The sequence below is a fragment of the Tamandua tetradactyla genome, chromosome 5, assembly GCF_023851605.1.
Source record: "Tamandua tetradactyla isolate mTamTet1 chromosome 5, mTamTet1.pri, whole genome shotgun sequence".
NCBI lineage: Eukaryota > Metazoa > Chordata > Mammalia > Pilosa > Myrmecophagidae > Tamandua > Tamandua tetradactyla.
In genome coordinates, this window is record NC_135331.1 from 2,242,129 (window position 1) to 2,262,890 (window position 20,762).

Consider the following 20,762-nt stretch of genomic DNA (forward strand, 5'->3'; position numbering starts at 1 on the left):
CTTGGGCGATGCACGCTCATATGTTAACTGAAGCACTGCCTGTCTAGATGTTTTCAAGCCTGCTGTTCTCCTAGCCTGGCTCAACAGACAACAAGAATTCCATGGGTTCAGGAGGAAATAAACAAATGACCCAGCGCTGCAGGCCCACTCTGTAGGCAGGGAGACCAGAGAGCCGCATGTGGACGGCCTGCCCTGCCCCCTCTACGTCCCCAGAGTACCGCAGTGCGGAGTGCAGACGTGGTGCCAGGGCAGGGTGAGCAGAGGATAGACGCCATGTCACCGGTCTGCAATGACACAGGGGAGGGCTCCGTGGAAGCCACTCCTGCCGCAGACGCTCCCACCCACCCACCCAGCTTCTGCCACACACACACCATAGTCTCATCTGAGCACACTGTGGGGGTCCTGCCTAAGGGCTTCACCCACAAAGCGGAAACCCCTGCACTGGAGGCTTGGGTTTGTATGGTCGAGAATGACACATGCAGCTCATGTTATCGCACTGCTTTGCACGACCACAAGTTCCTAAGGAGAATTAGGAATGGGGTGAATGATATTTGTATTTAACTGGGGAGAGGAGAAAAATGACTACACACAAGCTACTGGCAAATGAAGTGGCTTCTGTGTCAGTCTTGCTACTTCTCTCCTAAATGCCTGGGGACTGTGAGAAGGCAGGAGGGACCAGCAAAGAAACTCTACCCAGGGTGACCCTGCTCACTGTATCCCCAAAGGAAACAGTTCAGGAAACTGCCTGGGGCTCCCCAAAAGAAGGGAAGGGCCTGTGGAAGCTCGAGCCCCTCATCTGTCGCGCCTCATGGAAAGGTAACAGAATGATGGTCAGAAGTTTCATCTGAGGCATCAAATAAATTTTTTAGGCAACCAAAGTCAGCCACTTGCCCACATCGTGCTGAATTTCCAAGGTCAGTGTTTCAGAATACAGCAGGTGACACATTAATGCATGCACTTGGAGCATCTAAGAGGGGTTAGGACTTGGACAGTGAAGGGAGGGCTTGTGAGGTGCTCTGTGGAGTGTCTTACCAGCCCCACCCACTGCGTGTGAGCAGCGCCCAGACGGAAGCCAGCTGCATGCACACCCTGCAGGGAGAGAACCTGAGCTGGGCCCTGGCTCCCCGGCGGAAGGCGCCTGGCCTGCATAGCCTGTGTCTGGAGAGAAACTTCATCCTCTCGGTCTGCGGGTGGAAGCAGCCTGAGTCCTGCCCAGGGTGGGACCCGCTGTAGGAAAGACAGTTGAGGCCCAGCCTAGAAGCATGCTGCTGGGAAGATGCCTACTGGGGGCTCTTGAGAGGCAGCAAATCTGTGCCCCGTGTGAACAGAGCTGGCCCTGGGGAGAAGATGGGTCATTTCATCTAAGGAGCCCGAGGTCTCTGAAAGCAGGGCCGGGAACCATAATCCCTCAACCTGAGATCAAAAGCCATGGGGCTCTGTGGAGGTCTGCCTGGGGACCCCGTGAGGCCCAACAGCAGGAAAGGGAAAGGGGCCCCACAAACGTTCCGGAATCGAGGATGGAGGCTGGCACCAGCCATGCCTGGGAGGTGTGACCCAGGAGGAGAGCAGACACGCCATGGGAATGGAATCTGAATGAGGGGCTCCAAGGGGCCCAGCAGTTGCCTGGACCAGCAAGCGCCTCCGAGCCAGCACCCCAGACACCCCACCATGTAGGATGCACCGTCAACAGTACCCATAGGGCAGTGATGGCCCCGCGGCACCTGGACGGGGAGGGTGACCTGAGCAGGCCCAAGTACTGTCAGGACGTCAGGGGTGGAGGCAGGGACGCACGTGGGCAGGTTCAGGGGCATTCTGCCAAAGGGCACATGGGGTGGGGACAACTGAGGACACACAGATGGCGGGACTGCACCCATGTCCCATGGCGGGGACCTGCCGACCTTGAAAAGTATGGAAATAGAGCCCTGCGGTAGTGAGGTTCAGGTGTCAACTTGGCCAGGTGATGGTGCCCAGCTGTTGCGTTACTGTGGCCTTAAATCATCGGCACATGAATTTCATCTATGACTGACAACAGCTGCAGGAGGCTAAGGGCAGTGCCTTCCACAATGAGTCACGTTTAATTTAATTACCTGGAGGCGTAAAAGAGAGGTCAGAAGAGAGCTCAGGAGCTCAGGCCCAGACGTATGGAGATGCAGAGGACATGCCCCAGAGAAAGCTGTTTGAGCCCAGAAGCTGGGAGAGAGGGGCAGCAGACATCGCTGTGTGCCTTCTCATGTGATAGGGAAACCCAGAGGAAAGCCAGCTGCTTTCCTGTGAGTCTGTGACTAAATAAATCCCCTTTATAAAGCCCATCCATTTCTGGGTATTATACTCCGGCACGTTTAGCAAACTAAACAAACTAAAACTCCTCGTTGTGTCCTAAACTCACAAATCACCTGGACCCAGGGCCTCAGGCCTGAAGAAATTAAACAGGCCTGAAAGAACAAGACCACTGCCCAGATTTGTAGCTGAAGTGGGGGCCCACAGCCTGCAGTTCTAAGCCCCCGAGATGGGAGATGGTCTCAGCCAGCCACACTGTATAGTGAAGAGGGTGGGAAAGGCTGGGAAAAAAGGCTGCAGAACACAATCGAAGGGCAATGCTGAATCACAGCCACTTCTCCCAGGAAAGTGTAGATGTGGGTGCCCCGCAGACCCACCAATAGCCTGTGTGGCCCTCCCTGCAGCCCCAGGGCTTCCCGAGGCATCTCTCCTGTGTGGGCTCCTCTGGAAGCAGGACTGCAGGGTGTAGCAGGAGGCACCTGTGCACTGTCAGGGTGGCCACAGCACCAAGGTTACCCAGAACGACGAGGTCCTCTGCGCGTGCCAGTGCATGCTCACACACAATGGGGCATGTGCAGCAAACCACAGCTGACTTCCAAGTGAGAGTGTGACCACTTGCCTCCTCTCGTTCTGGTTTATCTGGGGCACTGTAGGCATCACACGCTGAAGGAAGGAGCATCCAATTCATGGCTGGAAAATGCCCCGGGGCGGGCATTGGCCCTGTTGTGCTCAAATGGAAGGCCACGCCACAGTGGCCTCACCTTGTGTGAGGAAGGAGAGGCAGCAAGCCTTTGCCCAACTCTCTCCTCCGTCACCACGCTCAGCGCCAGCAGGCCTTGACCCAGAAGATCGCATCAGCCTAGAGGTGGAGAGGACGGAGGAGAAGTCCCTGTCTGGGCAGGGGCCTGTGGACTTCGCGGCTGCGCCCAGGTGGAAGGCTGAGCAGGCAGAGGGATGAGGCCCAGGCGTCCATGCCCACACGCCCAGGGCTCTGCAGACAAGGCGAAACCAAAGCTCTCGACCGAGGGTTGGCCCAGTGTGGCTGCAGGGTCCAAGGCAGGGGCCTGAGGTGTTCGTGGAAGTCAGGGAAAGAGGGCTGAAGAAGAGATGTGCTGGGCAGGGTTGCGAGCCCAGGCATGCGGGGTCCACAGAAGCAGGAAGGCGAGAATGCAGCCCCTCCCTGGAGATCTGCAGGGCCTCGGCCCTGGCCTGCCTCACCCCCGCAGGGCCCATTCCCAGCTCCTTAAGTCCTGAGCCCGGCACAGTAATCTGCTCTGTCTTGAGCCACTAAGTGGGCTGTAATTTGTTACTGCAGCAAGAGGAAACGCCCATTTCCTCCCTCCAAGGAAAACAAATGATACGTCTGAAAATATAAACATTTAAAACTTGCGCTTGGCTAAAGTAGTAAATAAAGAGGGGCCTCGGATGGAAGCACCAGCAGGGGGGAGATGTCCCCGATGCACAGCCCCTGAAAGTCTGAGTCTGTGAGGACACAACACGCCACTGAAAGAACTGGGAAAGGACCGAAGATGCAGCAAACAAAAATGCAAAGATCCAATTCACATGGGAAAAGTGGTTTAATGTCAATGGCAATCAAAGCAATGCAAATAGAAAGTTCAGTGAGAGGTCACTCTTCGCCTACCAGACTGGAAGGATGGAGGAACCAGGCCACCTCAAGTCATGGCAGTGAGAATGCAAACAGGGAGAGCCTTCCTGCAGGCAGGTTCGCCAATGCGCACCGAATGTTTCAGTGTGGATCCCACCAGAAACAGCCACGGAGGACTTGAAGAACAAGCTGGAGGGGCTCCACCAGCAGGTTTCGGGGCTCGCTTTAAAGCAATGGTAATTACAAAGTCTGGGTGCTGGCCAAGTCTAGACAGACTGAATAAAGAAAACAGAGAGCCCAGAAACAGAGCCGCAGCTGTTTACGGGACTTATGCCAAAAGTGATAGAGAGCTGTATGGTTTCAACAAACCTTGGGAGGTAAACCAGATGACCGTGTGGGAAAACGGAATCTGGACCCTGCTTCACAAGTTTACAAGACAGTTGGAGCAGGACGGCAGGTCTAAACGTGAAAGAGAAACAGCACTGCACTGAAGAAGCATGGGAGGTTTATCTCCATGACCTCGCGTTAGGCAACAGTCCCCAGTCAGGACCCAGACAGTACAAAGCACAAAAGGAGAGACTGATAAATCAGACTCTACTGGAATTCAAAGTTGTATGCCATCGACAGACACCACTGAGCATAAAAAGGCAAGAACCAGTGGAAGAAATTATTTGCAATATGCCTATCTAACAAACAACAACTCATATCTAAAACCTAGAAAGAACTCCTAAAAAATCAATAAGAAAGAAAAAAAGCAGACAACCTGTGCTGGTTTGAACCATTATGTACCTCAGAAAAGCCATGTTCTTTAAATCCCATTCAGTATTGCTGGGTGGGAGTTTTTTATTTTTTTGTATGCTGTATGCCAGGGTCACATTTCATTATTCTTCCATGTAAGCATGTCATTACTGAAGCACCACTTGTTGAATTTTTGTTTGTTTTCTTAGTTTTTTGGGAAGTGTATGGACTGGGAATCAAACAGGTGGAATTTTTTTATTGTTTCCATGGAAATGTGACCACTCAATTGTGGGTGGTACCTTCTGATTAAGTTGTTTCTATGAAGATGTGTCTCCACCGATTCAAGGTGGGTTACTTACTGCAGTCCTTTAAGAGGGATCCATTTTGGAAAAAGCTTTAGAACCAACAGAGCCACCACAGCCAATGGAGCCAACAGAGCAGACAGCGCTCCTGGGGAAGCCACTGAAGACTACTGGGGAAAAAGCTAAAAGATGTCGCCATGTGCCTTTCCGGCTGGGAGAGAAACCCCAAACATCATCATCCTGTTTGAACCAAGGTATGGATGCCTTAACTTGGACACTTCTATAGCTTTGCTTTAATTTGGACATTTTCATGGCCTTAGAACTGTAAACTTGCAACTTAATAAATTCCCCTTTTCAAAAGCCATTCCAGTTCTGGCATATCACATTCCAGTAGCTTACTAACTAGAATGTAATCCAAAAGAAAAATGGGCAAAAAAACTTGAATAAGATAGACAAAAAAGGATATAAAAGTGTCCAGTAGACATATGAAAAGATGATCAACATCATTAATTATTGGGGAAATGCAAATAAAAAACAAAATGAGACACAAATCTCTACCAGAATGGCTAAAATGAGGAAGGCAGACAATCCAAATGGTGACATCTCAGGTTCTCAAAGATCACTCACTGGAGTGTAAACTGGTGTCCACTTGGGAAAAACTGTTTAGAATTGCCTGTTAAAGCTGACCATATGCACATCCTATGACCCAGCAATTCCAGTGCAATTCACTAAATAGAAACACAGACAGACATTCACCAAAACACAGGTACTAGAACATTCAGGCATTGCTATTTATAACAGCCCGACACTAGACAGTGTGAAATTACAGGTAAGTGACTAAGTGAACTGTGGTATACTCGCTCAAGGGAATACTGCACAGCAATGAGAATAACCTGACTTGCTCCCATAAACACACACATGAACCTCACAAACTTAAGGTGGAAGAACAGAAGCCACATACAAGGACCAGCTCCAGGCTGAGCAGTCCCCTCGACAGACTTCAAGACAGACAGACAGACGACCCCAAGGGTGTGCGTGGAAGGGACAGGGGCTCACCCATCACGTCCCATTCTAGACAGAGGCAATGTCATGGGTACGCTCCCTGGTGGAAGTCAGTCTGACTGTACCCACGTGATGTGCGTTTCTCTAGGACTGGTGTGCTGCGATGACACGCTTATTTGTGAAGACAAGGCGGGGGGATGAGTGGTTTGGAAGGTGCTCCAGTTTGCTAGCTGCCAGAATGCAATACACCAGAAACAGAATGGATTTTAAAATGGGGTATTTAAGTTGCTAGTTTACAGTTCTAAGGCTGAGAAAATGTCCCAATTGCAACAAGTCTATAGAAATGTCCAATCTAAGGCACCCAGGAAAGATACCTTGGTTCAAGAAGGCCGATGAAGTTCAAGGTTTCTCTCTCAAGTGAGAAGGCACATGGTGAACACAGTCAGGGTTTCTCTCTCATCTGGAAGGGCACATGGTGCATAACCTCATCATCTGCTAGCTTTCTCTCCGCTCCCCAGGATATATTTTCCTTCTTTATCTCCAAAACTCGCAGGCTGGTGGACTCTCTGCTTCATGGTGCTACAGCATTCTCTGCTCTCTCTGAATCTCCAGCTTTCTCCCAAATGTTTCCTGTTTTAATAGGATTCCAGTAAACTAATCAAGACCCACCCCAATGGGTGGAGACACACCTCTACCTAATCCAGTTTAACAACCACTCTTGACTGAGTCACATCTCCAGGGAGATGATCTCATTACAGTTTCAAACATACAGAACTGAATAGGGATTAGAAGAAACGGCTGGATTTTTAAAATGGGATTAGGGTTACAACATGGCTTTTCCAGGGTCCATCCGCCCTCTCAGACCAGCACTGATAGGTATCGGAACCCTTCCCAGCCCCCACATTTTGATTCTCTGGCTTACTCTCTTGGTAAAAAAACCACCAAACTGCCTTAAAGAACCAAAACAATTCAAGAAAGAAAAGGATGTATAGTCTTTTGCAACTCTACTTCCAGGAACGTATCTTAAGGCGGGACCTGATGCGCGCACATGGGCAGTTTCTGGCGGGGCAGTGTGGACCTTCATCCCGGGGACAAGCGGAAGGCGGGACGATGGCACATCAGGGGCCATGGGCACCGACTTCATGCAGCTACCAGGATGACAGCACAGCCTGGGGCACCGGCAGGGAAATACGGGCCCATGAAATGAAAATACCCAAGATGCAGAACAGCGCTGATAAGGGCCTTTCGCGGCACAAAGCTGTGTTTGTGGGTCGACCAGACTGAGAGCCGCTTGAAGGAAGCACATCCGAATGCTAATATTGGTGCTCCCTGGGTGAAGCAGCACCAAATGATGCGATTACACAGACAGACACACCTGTGTGGTGCAAACAGCTATTTGTATACACTTCTGAATTTGACCGTGGCATAGGGGTTTGTGTGACAGTCTGCAGAGCAGGAACATTCTGGGCTTCTGGTGCACCAAAGAATGACCAGAGGAAGGAAATAAAACTTTGCTTTCATCCACCGCGAGCCCTGGAGAAACAACAGGTGCGTGTCCAGCCCTGCCGGAAGGTCCATAACCTAAAGAAAAATTAGCCCACAGGTTTGCAGCTCTCTAAACCCAGCTCTGAATATGAGCATTTCAAGAAACATAGAAATGTGATTGTTTTTAATAGCCCCAAAGTGGAAACAACCGAATCACGAATAGATGGAAACATCGACTGTGGAGTGTCTGCTCGGGCCAGCGCACGGCAACGAGAACGATCTGATGTTGATTCTGCAGGGCTACAGCACGCCACTGATCAGCCAGGGTGACGCACAGCCCCGCTCCAGGGACATGGCCAAGTCTCCAGACCTTTCGCTTGCTGCCTGAGCACTGGGTGCCACTAGTGCTGGTGGGTGGCAGCCAGGGGGGCTTCTGGGTGGCCTGCCAGGCCCTGGACCCTCTCCCAGAGCAAGGAGGGGAACCCCGACAAGGATGGGCCCTCGAACATAACATGCGGTGGAAACAGCCCGAGCCCCCCCTGAGGCAGACCAGGGCCCCCGACACGGAACTTCAGGAGGTCACTGGGTGCTGGGGCTTCCTCAGGTTACTCCATTTGGGGGTTGTAAATGTTGGAGACCTTGACGCCATGCAGGAGAAGCTTGGAGCCCCCAGACATTGTCCGTCCACAGCCTCCGGAAGACAAGCGAGGTCTGCAGACTCATGACCAAACTACCCCAAGGCATGAAAACAGGCCCTTGGGAGAAAGGCTCTGCAGCTCAGAGCCAGAAGACAAAGCTTCCTGACACTTCTCACCCCAACAGAGGCACCAGCAAGGGCCCCAGGGTAGGCTGGGCCCCGAAACCATCTGGCCACCACAGCCGGTGCACACAGAAACCCAGATGGACACCAGCTCCTCAGCAACCCTGTTTCAGCTGTCCTCAGCCTCTGGACTTCAGATCCAGAGTATTCACCAGTAGTCCTGACCCCCAGGGTCTCCAGAGAGTGTCCTGGGCACAGTTGGGGGTCACGCAGAGCCCCTCCCTCCCACCCCTGGGTCTGCCCGGGTGCCCCCAAACTGACTCAGGACAGGCCTGCAGTGAGTCTGCCCCCTGTCCCTGGGACACCCTGGGAGGTGCACCCAACATGGGGCCGGGGAAAGCAGGCGCCTCAGTCAAGGACAACCGTGCGACCTTGGCAGCCGTGAGGGTTGCTTCAGAAAACCCACACGTGGGACTGTGCAGAAAACGGCTTCCCAGCAGACAAGAAGGCCAGTCTGCAGCACGTCCCCTGAAATGCGAACGCAGCTTTCAAAAGAAAACCCTACAACCCTAGAGAACACTTGGCTGAGACAAGCTCTAATTACCATCCGCTTCTGGTATGATAAAAATTCCTCTCTGCCTCTCTCCAAGATACAACTCCTATGCAAAAACTTTCATTTTTAGCAAAAACTCTGGAAACCAAGCATTAAATAGGGATTGCATCTTACCCACCCATTCTTTTTCTCTAGTTTGCAAACTGGTGCCTTTCTGACTTCACAGAAGGCGCAAATGTGCCGTTGACAAAACTTTCCATCAAAAGCACCAAACCCAACAGAACCTGTAATTCCAGCTGCAGTGGGAAAACGAGAAGCATTTTTAGGAATCTGGCTCCTCCCAGATGCCCACATCCATCCTGGGGACCGTGCCAGCCCCGGGAGATGCCACCAGAGCCCCGTCCGCAGCCGCGTGGGGCCAGCAGGCTGGGTGGGGCTGCAGAGGAGACAGCTCCTTCCACCTGCGTGCTCACTCCACCGCCCCCCTCAAGGCACAGGGGTCCAAGTGCCTCGGGGACCCGGACACTCATGAAAACACGACGAGTGCCACGTCAGGTGCCTTCTGGGCGGCCCCTCCGCCCTGACCTCGGCTGGGGACCCCTGCTCACCCAGGCCTCTGTGTGGGCAAGGGTGGCGTGGCCACCCGGAGGCTCACCCCAGGCTCGCTGCCCCCAGCTCTACACAGAGCCCCGCTGGCGACCCACCAGGAGGGGGAAGCGCAGCCGTGACATCGTGGTGGCGGGCTCAGAGGCACACGGCAGGCCATCGCATAGGTGGGTTCCGCTGGCAGCTGCTTCCGTCTCGGAGTGAGGTCATTCGCAGGGCTGGGTGCTCTTCTTTCTCTCTCCTGACAGTCCCTGCACCCCGTCCGAGCACTGCTGGGGGCCCAGAAAATGGGTGGGGGTGGGGCATCCTGTTGATCAAAGATAAACTTTCCAAACCACGGAGAGTGGATGCTGTACCTGCAGCCGTAGGAAATGGAGGGGTGAAGGTGGCTGGCTACGGCCCGGTCTGTCATGAGAAAAGAGCAGAAGCACAGGAATGGCCGATACACGGGGGCGGGGGTCCCTGAGCATGCCATGTGCTGGCTGACCAAATCGAGAGACCCGTGCAGCACAAATCGGAACGCAGACGCACTCCATGAACCGTTCAGTGAAAAGCGACAACGCGCAAAAGGGTTTCACTGTAGGCACCTCATGGAAGAGAACCGGACAGAGGAAAGCAGACACACACCTGCTTGCCCGACAGAAAGAAATCCAGAAGGGACACCCCAAAACCAACGGGCCTGCTCACACAGAGAGTAAGGAGAATGGGGGGCAGAGACAGGTCTGGGGAGGAGGTGCCATCTTTCCCAGAAAGACTTTTATATCTAACCCTTAGAAGCAGGGAACTGCTTCATAAGACCCCCAAATAAATAAATAGCTGGTTTCAACCAGGAGCGGGGAGGGGCACCCACAGTGGAACAGAAACAGTAACAGATTGTAAGCTTGGAAAATGGCATTTTAATTGTATGGCATGAAGCCACAGAAACAGAACTGCACATAAATATCATCCTCTTGCTAGTAAACTTGTTTCCCACGCTGGTAAGTGTTAGCAATTTTGAACCGACTTTATGGTGTACTGGGTTTAACAAATGAGTAAAAGTATTATGAATAGTGAGAACAAGGTACTTAATTATAGGAGAAAAAAGACAGAGAAAGGCTGGTTTTCAGCATGTTTCTGCAGGTGGAGAGGCAGGGACAGTGCTGGTTTCAAACTCCAATCGTGCAGGGGCAGCTGTTTCTTCAGTCCTGACCCAGCGCTGCAGGGTGGGAACTTCTCATCAGATAACCACCAGGGAGGCGTGCGGGGTGCACCCGACTGTGGTGTGGCTTTTGTATTAGGTGGAGACGTGACACCACCCACTCAAGGTGGGTCTTCTTTGTGTGTGTGTGCTGTATGGTGGGGGCCACATTTCATTCTTTGTTAATGTAGCTAACTATCATTGCAGCACCATTTGCTGAATTTGTTTGGGGGTGGGGCAGCGAGTGCACAGGCTGGGAATCTGGGTCTCCCACACAGCAGGTGAGAATTCTACTACTGAATTACCCTTGCACCCTCCTCAAGCTGTGTCTTGATTAGTTTACTAGAGTCGTTTAAAAGGAGAAACATTTTGAAGAAACCTCAGATGCAGACACTTGGGGAATAGTGGTTTCAGAGCAGGAAGAGACATAGGTGTTTGGAGGTGCCTGGTGGCCCCTGGTGACAGAGAGAGCAAATGCCTAGACATAGCCCAGCCCAGCAGCTGTGTCCCTGGAGGAGCTGAGTGAGGGCCACAGTTACTTAGAGAGGCAGCCACTGGCATCAGAAGCAACAAAACCAGGAACAAGGACGAGTAGATGCCAGCCACATGCCTTCCCAGCTGACTCACATCGGCTTTTCCTGAGTGAAGGTAACCTCTTGTTGGTGCCTTAATTTGGACATTTTCACTGCCTTAGAACTGTAAACTCATAATGCAATAAATTCCCTTTTTAAAAGCTGTTCCATTTCTGGTAAACTGTATTCCGGCAGCTTAATAAACTAATTCCGGGACTAAATGGAGCAGCGTGCATCTGCTTGGTCAGTGCCGTGTGTATTTCCTGGACCTGTGTGCTGAGGGGACCTCGAAGCAGTGGCCCCCAGTGAAAATGAACACAGAGGCCCCCAGACCTTGGTTTCTGAAGACCCTTCTCCAATAACATGAACTGGGGCCCTTGCAGAAATGACTGAGGCCGGCCCTGGAGGAGGGAAAACTCAGGGTGTACCGACAATACCTTCAATGCCAGAAAGCGAAAAAGGACTCCAGAAATGAGGGGACATTCCCAAAGACACAGGAGCTGACTCAGTCAAGCTCCCAGCAGCCAAAGCTGAGGCAACCTGAGCAAATGAAATCATCAAAGTATTGGATCATAACCTGTGCAATAAAATAACAATCCATACGTGTTGTAGATATGGATAAAGAGATAAGTGAAGCGAGGGGCAGTGTGCCTGATAGGAGAATGCTGGCTAGTAACCGCAGAAGGGGTGAGGGAAAAGCAGCCTCCACGCATCAGGCACCCGGGGATAACCGCTGCAGGTGGGGCCCACGGCTGCCACAATGAGTGGGGAAAGCACAACAGACAGAGAGGGTTTTCGTAGTTTTGTTGTACCCACCCCCCCACTCCCTGCCAAGATGTGTGCAGGTAGAAAACGGCCTTTATGGCAGACAGGCTGGGGACACCGCCTTGCAGGGGGAGCACAGGCAGCACGGAAAGAGAAGGCTCTGTGCCCGTGACAGCCCGACACGAAGCAGCAGCAAGGAGCAACTTCACTTCTGTGACATTCCTGGCCAAGACGCAGGACTTCATTCTAGTTGTGGGAACACATCGGAGAACCCCACATTTAGAGAAGTTCATCAACCCCGGCCTGGTCTTAAATTGCACCAAGGTCATGAGAGACAAAGACTGAGAAACTGCCACAGATGGAAGGAAAGAAAGGAGACGTGAGAACAAAATGTCACATGAGATGCTGGCGTAGAACCTGGGCCAGAAAAAGACGTAAGTGAGAAGGCGGCAAACTTCAAGGCAAATCTGACGAGTAGTTAATAGTGTCATGTCGGTGTTAATTTCATTTCAATAACTGTACTTTAAGAGGTCAGCATCAGGGGAAGCTGGGTGAAAGAACTCTGTGATATTACTGTGACTCCTCTGTATGCCTAAAATCATTCCAAAATAAAGATTAAAAAAAAAAAAAGCACAGAGGTTGTGAACTACTGACCCAGTGGCTAGATTCAGCACCCAGACACAGTTTATTTGACAACGTTAAAATCAGGTTTGCATTAGCCGTCAGCAAGACCAACCAGAGCTGTAACTGACAACCCACACTGATGGCTTCTCTCCTCAACTCAGATGTTCTGACCAAGGCCCCAAGCCTTCCGCAGACCCCACACTCCCTACTGTCCTGCACCCGCAGAGCCCCCACAGGCGCCCCATCTGTGACTCCAGTCGAGACCCTCCCTGTACCCCACTACTGCGTCCCTTCCACGGTGAGCAGCAGACAGTCTGCCCTGGCCCTGAGGTCAACACCAGGGCTCATCCCTGTCCCTAACATCTGGCAGCCCTCGGCCCAGCTGCCTTAGGGCCGGGTGCAGGGGTGGATGAGTTGAGCCTATGAGCGCAGGGGCCAGGCGGAGGTGGCCATGGCCCCTCCAACATGCGGCTGTGCCCAACTTCGGTTTCTCCATTCTAAAAATCAGGCTGTGCGGTACCTTCCCAGGGACACCCATGGCAGGCGTCCTCTCCTGGCCATGCGGCTTTGTCATCATTCCTCGCCAACCAGTGCCCGCCCCTCCCGAGGCACTCCTCAAACTTGCCAGCCTGTGGTCCCCAGGCCAGTGCCCCGCAGGCAGCACTGACCATCCGCTCCCCACGGCCGCCTTCCCACCCTCGGCATGGCAGCAGCCCCTCCACCCTGCCCCAATGGGCTGCACCCCCATAAGCCCCTCCAGAATCCTCTCCTGCCCACAACCCCCTTGGCCTGCCGGTTCAGCAGCTACTCCCAGGCTGCTGGGGATGTGGACGCTCACACCAGACCACCATGCGGGGCCTTTGGTGCGGCAGCAGAGCGCAGGGCCTGGGGCTCCCAGTACAGCTCCTGCGGCCAGCGGCCCCTCCACCGTGCCCAGCCCCCTGGCTACACTGCAGCACCGGCCCCAACTCGCACCCAAAGCAGCGTTCCCAGGTCCCAAGGGTCTCTAGCAGGAACTGCCGGCTCATAAAGTTCTCCCTCCATGCTTGGATGTGGCCTTTCACAAACCTGCCGGCCCCAGCAGAGGTAGGCATGGAGGAAGGGCCAGCACCAACGCAGAAACAAGCGGATGCAGGTCAGCACGTGGGGAGAAGGTGATAGCAGGGCCATCTGCTCGGCAGTGGGGCGACACGCGGGCACAGGGTGGAATTCGACTAGAGGTGTGCACAGCACCCAACACACCCCACAGGCCTTGCCTGCACCTCTGTCACCGCGCCTCGAGTGTCACCATGGGCACGCACCTGCCAACCTGCCATGACGGGTCAGCAGGGGCTTGGGGCCTGAATCCGGTCTCTGCGGGTCTGGGGGCAGTGGTGTTTGAACAATGGCTCAGACAGCTCCAGACTCCGCCATGGCATGATTCTACGGTTCAGCACAGAAGACTCACCCTGCCCGTCCAGCCAGCTGTCTGCAGGGCTGTTCCCCCCCGACCCTTCAACCTGGGCCAGCCCCCATCTCTGGCCCTTCCCCACTCCCACACAGGACCACACAGGCCCACAACAACTGGGGTCACAACGGAAAGCAAAGCTCCAAACGTTGGGGAAGTGGGCTCATTTTATCTTTTGACCAGTAACTGACCCAGATTGGTTCCTGCAAAAAAAAATAATAAGGAACCATGACAAAATAATCATCCTGATCTAACAGACCATGTGTGTGTGTGTGTGTGTGTGTGTGTGTGTGCGTGCACACCTGCATGCTCAATGGATATCTGGCAATCAGAGGCACCAGCACTTCAGCCCAGCCTCCAGTCTTGTCTCCCAGGCCTGGCCCAGCACACCTACCTGGTTCCCTCAGCTGGGGGCACTGCCTGGGCCCGGCCCTCTGCAAGCTGACCAGTGGCTGAGTCCACAGAGGCCAGGTGGTCAGAGGTCAGGCGGTCAGAGGCCCCGAGTGGTCAGAGGCCAGGTGGTCAGAGGCCAGGTGGTCAGAGGCCAAGTGGTCAGAGGCCCCAAGTGGTCAGAGGCCCCAAGAGGTCAAAGGTCAGGTGGTCAGAGGCCAGGTGGCCAGAGGTCAGGTGGTCAGAGGCCCCACGTGGTCAGAGGCCAGGTGGTCAGAGGTCAGGTAGTCAGAGGCCCCAGGTGGTCAGAGACTCCAGGTGGTCAGAGGCCCCAGGTGGCCAGAGGCCAGGTGGTCAGAGGCCCCAGGTGGTCAGAGGTCCCAGGTGGTCAGAGGCCCCAGGTGGTCAGAGGTCCCAGGTGGTCAGAGGCCAGGTGGTCAGAGGCCCCAGGTGGTCAGAGGTCCCAGGTGGTCAGAGGTCCCAGGTGGTCAGAGGCCCCAGGTGGTCAGAGGTCAGGTGGTCAGAGCCCAGGTGGTCAGAGGCCCCAGGTAGCCAGAGGCCCCAGGTGGCCAGAGGCCAGGTGGTCAGAGGCCCCAGGTGGTCAGAGGCCCCAGGTAGTCAGAGGTCCCAGGTGGCCAGAGACCCGAGGTGGCCAGAGGCCAGGTGGTCAGAGGCCTACTGGCACACGCCACCAGCACAGAGGGGACTCCCAATTCTCTTCCAGGGTTGGGGGCTACGGGTGCAACGCAGGTGTCCTCTAATTCCCGGGAACTCCTGCACACTGATGGGCTGGTTTCTGGGGCAGCTCCCGATTTCCTGGGACACCAGGCATGGCTGGTCATCACTCCTGGCTGGCGTCACCATGGAGGGACGCTCCAGGCCTCTCCGACCCTCCCCCGTTCTGATGAAGCCTCCCGACCTGCATCTGCTGGGACTCGAGTGACCATGGGAGGTGCCCAGACCTTGGAGGTGGTGTCCTTGGCACCAAAGACTGAGCCTGGCACACGGAGGGTGTGGGAGGCAGGCAGCCCTCCCCCTGTACCAGGGCAACCTCAACCACAAAACACACAAGGGCTCCACAGCCTTTCAGAAGCAGCCTTCCCAGCTTTTATGTTCTCTTAATGACAGACTTCAAACATCTCTACACAGCATTATGAGAGCCTCAATGCTAGAAGCACTAAAAAAGCCTCTACTTAGCGCTACGACCAGATCCCCACATGCAGGGCTCTGTCCCCTGGGGTCAGCAGCTCTGAGACTGCTGAGCTCAGGCGGGCTGAGCTGGTGGCATTCTTAGAATCAGGTGGAGAGAGGAGCCTCTGTCCCACAAGGGACAATTCTCTCTGAATCAGCAGGAGTCATTCAAACAAGCCACAACACAAAACTTACTCGGTACCAGTGGACTTTCACTGCGGCATCCACTCAACATATATTTGAGCCACTACTCTGCACCGAAGCTCTCTGCGAGACACTGCAGGGAAATAAGAAGCGATCCCAAAGGTGACCCAGGGCAGCATCTCACAGAACACAAGGCCAGCATAAGAGAGGAGCAATTTGCATGCAAAGAGTCAATTTCCTGATTCAGATACACAGCAGTTATGTTCTATGGAGTCACCCCACACAGACAGCCCGTGAGCCCCAGACCACTGCTCCCAGAAACAGGTGAGGGCCTGCAGCCGGCGGCCATGGTGCCCTGGCCAGCTGCTGACACGCCATCTTGTCTGCCACATGCTCCTTTGCGCAGCGCCCTGATTCTCAGCACTGCTGAGTGTGATCTCAGCCCACCGCCCTTGACTGCAGACCAGGGCGAAGCTGGCTCAGGGGTCTCCTCCGTGAGGTACCTCACAGCCTCCCTGCCCTGAGGCACGCTAGACAACACTTCAGCACCATGCTTGGGGGCCACTTATATCTTGTTTTTTTTGGATGGGCAGGCACTGGGAATCAAACCCAGGTCTCTGGCATGGCAGGCAGGAATTCTGCCACTGAGCCACTGTCACACCGCCCTTGGGGGCCATTTCCGTCAGAAAAATCCCCACAAAAAGCACAGAAATGCAAAAACCATGGCACTAAGAAGACTCCGAGGAGAGGTGAAGCATGAGAGCAGAGCGTGGCCTGGTTTGAGCAGCTGGACGCTGTGTGAGGGCCTCTCCGCGTGTGCCCAAGGGCAACAGGGAGGCACTGCGGGCACTGCCTCGGGGGCTACTGAGACATTTCACAAGTAGGCGGGTTTGCAAATACGCAGACCACGGACGCAATTATAACCCACGCTCTTCTGACATGGCGTGAACAAAGCGTGAAGGCAGCACAGCGGGACGGGGTCTCCTTTCAACTGAAAGAACAAAGGAGGCCTGGTGAACAAGGGGGCCCTGAGACAGGAGGTGGGGACACCAGGAAATGGCCCAAGCAACGGTGCTCAGACGGCCAGGAGAGCTGGAGCGCAAGCTGATCAAGTAGGCACCTGACAGTTGACTGTCCAGCTCAGAGGCCACTGAGTTTCCGGGAGGCCCGAGTCCCTGCAGGGTGCAAACAGGTGAGGACAAACATCCGATCCGTGTTTCTGGAAGACAGATCTGTGGGCCTGAAGGAGGATGAGGCAGGGAAGACAGCTCGGAAGCTCCCAGCCCAGGGCCAAGTGAGAAGCCCTGTAGTAGCAGGATGCTGAGCCAGGGCTGGGAGAAGGGGAGGAGAAGGGTGAGGGGCTGCAGGACCTGCTGCAAGCATGACCACCATCGGTGACGCATGTCTGCAGAGAGGAAGGGACCCAGATGAGGCCAAGGCCTGGGCTGCGGCCACCGAAGGGCAGTGGAGGCTCACAGAGGGGAGCAGGCGGGGGACGCACATCTGCACTGGCCATCTGGGGTCCAGGACACCTGTGTGGAAGCAGGAGCTCAGCAGTTAGGCCGAGGCTGGGATAGGGGCTTTGTGCCATCAGTGACAGCTGCACGGTAGCATCTTCATGACACAGGTTAAGCGAGCACATGTGCAGGGGAGCTGGAGGAGCCCCCAGGGTAGGGAATGCATGTGAATGTGGCAGTGGAGAAGAGACAGCCAGCATGGGGGAGGACAGAGGAGAGGGGCGTGCCCCAGAGGCCATGACAGCACTGCTCAGCCTCCAAGATGAGGGAGAGGGAAAAGCCCACGGGGCTGGTAAGCCAGAAGTCACAGGAGACCTTTGTGAGCCCTGCTCGTTAGGAAACACTGGTGAGAAAGAGGAGAAAGTGAAAGTGGACTGAAGAGAAGGGGGAGGTGGGATGATAGTTTCAAGGAGAGCAGAGAGCAGAGGGGAGGCTTTCCCGGGTTGGGGTGTGTCTGCAGGTGGACAGATGGACCCAGTGGAAAGGAGGCTGAACGGATGAGAGAGGGCTCAGAGTGGGGAGGGCAGCGAGGTGAGCACTCAGCAGAGGAGGAGCACTCTTTCCAGGGAAGAAGGAAAAAAGGGAGAGCAAGCGGAAGACCAGTGAGCTGCTAAAGATGGAAATGGGAAAGCTGAGCAAGTTGCAGCCCAGGGCACTGACCTGCCTGGCGAAGCACGAGGTGTGGTCTCCAGCCAAACCATGGCTGGCAGGGTGGAACGGGGCTTCCAGGGAGGCTGGGGCAGGAGACGGCAGGGAAAGTGGCCGGTCCACCTCTCCACTCCACTTCTTCACTTGGCAATCCAGGAGTGTGGTTTCTTTTGAGGTGGGGAATGAAAGTATAACCACGCAACAGACCCCTCACCAAAGAAGACATATGGATGGCAAGTCAGCATATGAAAAGATGCTCCATAGCACAAGTCACTGGGAAATGCAAGCGTAAGCTGCAGTGAGATACATCCCCATCAGAATGGCTAAAATCCACCAGACTGACAACACTAAATGTTGGCGAGGACCTGGGGCAGCAGCTCCCATCGCTTGCTGGTGGGCTTCAGAGTGCTGCACACACTGGGAAGGCAGGCTGGCAGTTTCTTACAACGCTAAGCACTTGTTCACCATATACCCCAGTGGTCACGCCCCTGAGCATTTACCCAAGAACTGAAAAGCAACATCCACACAGAACCCTGCACACGAGTGTTCACAGAAACTTCAGTCATAAATGCCAAAAACTGGAGACAACTGAGATGTCCTTCCACAGGTGAAAGGATAAACAGAGGTACACGCACAGAATGGAATATTCAGCAGTAAAAAGCAATCATCTCTCAAGCCACGGAAAGACATGGAGGAACCTTAACGCACGCCGTGAAGACCAAGAACCAGTCTGAAAAGGCTCCATGCTGTAGGACTTCAACTAGATGACATTCTGAAAAAGGCAAAATTGTAGGGACAGAAAGAGATGAGAGGCTGCCAGGAGTCCAGGGGAAGGAGAGGGATGAAGAGGTGGCGCCCAGTGGATTTCAGGGTGGGGAAACTGTTTTGTGTGAGGCTGAGATGGTGGACATGTGACATCACACAATACTGGTTGTCAACAACAACAAATGTGCCACAGTAATGCAAAACATTCAGACAGGGGAACCAGGGGGGATGTCGGCAGATTGGAACTCTTGGCACTTCCTGTGCAATTTTTCAGTAAACCTACAGTTCTCCAAAATAAAGTTTATAATTAAAACAATATTAGTTGCATGTGGGGGGACAGAAGAGGCTCCAGGCACATTCCAGGCCTTCAATTAATCCTGGGGGAAGGGAGTGGAAGAGAATTAACCAGAACCTAACAGAAAACCCTGGTGAGAAACTTCTTTAATATTACTTCAAGCCCCCCAAATATTTTGAGTTCTTTAATAACTTCCATGGGAAACCACAACCTTCAATTCCCCAAACATGTCATCAGGATATAAATCATCCCCTGCCACTACTGTCACTGCAGAATCTGCTATCAACACTCACCCTGACACAGACGGGGCACGAGGGAAGAACAGAGGCTCCCTCTGTTCTTAGGGAGCCGCACACCCCAGAGCTGGGTCATCCTGACCCCGAGGAAGAGAGATGAAACAGAGAGAATGCGAGTGAGGAGCGTGGGGGCAGTGAGCCAGTTCACTGCTCGAACCTCCAGGTGCGAACACGGCTCACCTGAAGCCCTTACATGCGTTTTCTCAGAACATATTTCTTCATCTTGTTAATGGTGATTATGCAAGATAACTGAGAACTGGTCAATTTACCCCCAAAATGCATTCATTTTTTACTTTTTATTTTGTTTTCGTTTTTTTCTTTGGCATGGGCAGATTCTGGGAATTGAACCCAGGTCTCCAGCATGGCCGGTGAGAATTCTGCCACTGAGGCACCGTTGCCTGCCCAAACTCCATTCATTTTAAGTCAGAGAAATAATCGTGGTGGCTTACGCACATCTACGGAAGTTAAACGCGGCCTGGGTCCCTTCTCCCAGCACTGATGTTCTGTGCCACCCTGAGAGCCACCTGAGGGGTGTCCCCACCAGCCAAAGGCAGAGATGAGGACAAGGAGCTCTCGGGAGAGGAAAGCCAACTGCTAGCACCTGAACCACCGGACAGTCTCTGCGATCACACAATCCAACACTCCTCAATGCAAAACCAGACCAGAAAAAAGCAGCGAGGGGGGCTCGCTCCGACTCACCAATCTGTGTGCAAGATGCACGGTGACAAGCGGGGAGCCTGACAAGTTCAGGGAGAGCACGGGCTGTGGCGACACCTCCAGGGAAATGAGGTGACTGGCTGCAGACATCAGGCAGCTTTTGTAATTTGCTGCCTCAGCAATCCTTGGAAGTAAACAGAAACAATTATAAAATAGAAAAAGTGAGAACCTGGGTTTAGAGCCGACTGCTAAACTTGACATTTTGAGAGGAAGTATTTTGGGGGTGGGATTTTGGATTCTGTGTTTGGACCTGCTGAGGCTCGGTCCCCGTGCATGGTGAATTCTGCTCCTCACCACCTGGTTTGTACTGAACCATGGGGCCCTGCGCTCGGGGCCCAGGCCCACAGGCCGTGTGAGAGGACACCTGCCATCCCGCAGTGAGGCGGTGGCCCGGGCCCACAGGCCGTGCGAGGGGACACCTGCTGTCCCGCAGTGAGGCGGCGGCCAGGGCCCACAGGCCGTGCGAGAGGACACCTGCCATCCCGCAGTGAGGCGGCGGCCCGGGCCCACAGGCCGTGCGAGGGGACACCTGCCATACCACAGTGAGGCAGCGGCCCGGGCCCACAGGCCGTGCGAGGGGACACCTGCCATACCGCAGTGAGGCAGCGGCCCAGGCCCACAGGCCGTGCGAGGGGACACCTGACATCCCGCAGTGAGGCGGCGGCCTGGGCCCGCCAGCAACAATGGGGCCAGCTGGATACCCCGCACTGGTCCCAGCTCCACCACTCCCTCCCCTCATCACAAGATGGGACAAAGCCCCCTGGGCTGGGCCTCTGCATGGTCCTGCCCAGCCCCTCAGTGCCCCCGGGTGCCCTCCTGCCCCGCTGTGGAGGCCTCGCCTGGCTCAGGGGCGAGATGCCCCCGGTCCCAGCCAGCCCCGCACCG

At 54.3% G+C, this 20,762-nt stretch overlaps 1 protein-coding gene across 3 annotated transcripts in view; it reads right to left on the reverse strand.

Moving 5' to 3' along the window:
• ADGRD1 (adhesion G protein-coupled receptor D1) overlaps positions 1-20,762 on the reverse strand; it is a 153,405-nt gene that overhangs the window by 75,886 nt on the left and 56,757 nt on the right. For all 3 annotated transcript variants that reach the window (XM_077159539.1, XM_077159538.1, XM_077159537.1), the window contains one exon: positions 19,860-20,001. In XM_077159539.1, coding sequence (XP_077015654.1) covers positions 19,860-20,001 — 142 coding nt within the window. The remainder of the gene's footprint in view (positions 1-19,859; positions 20,002-20,762) is intronic.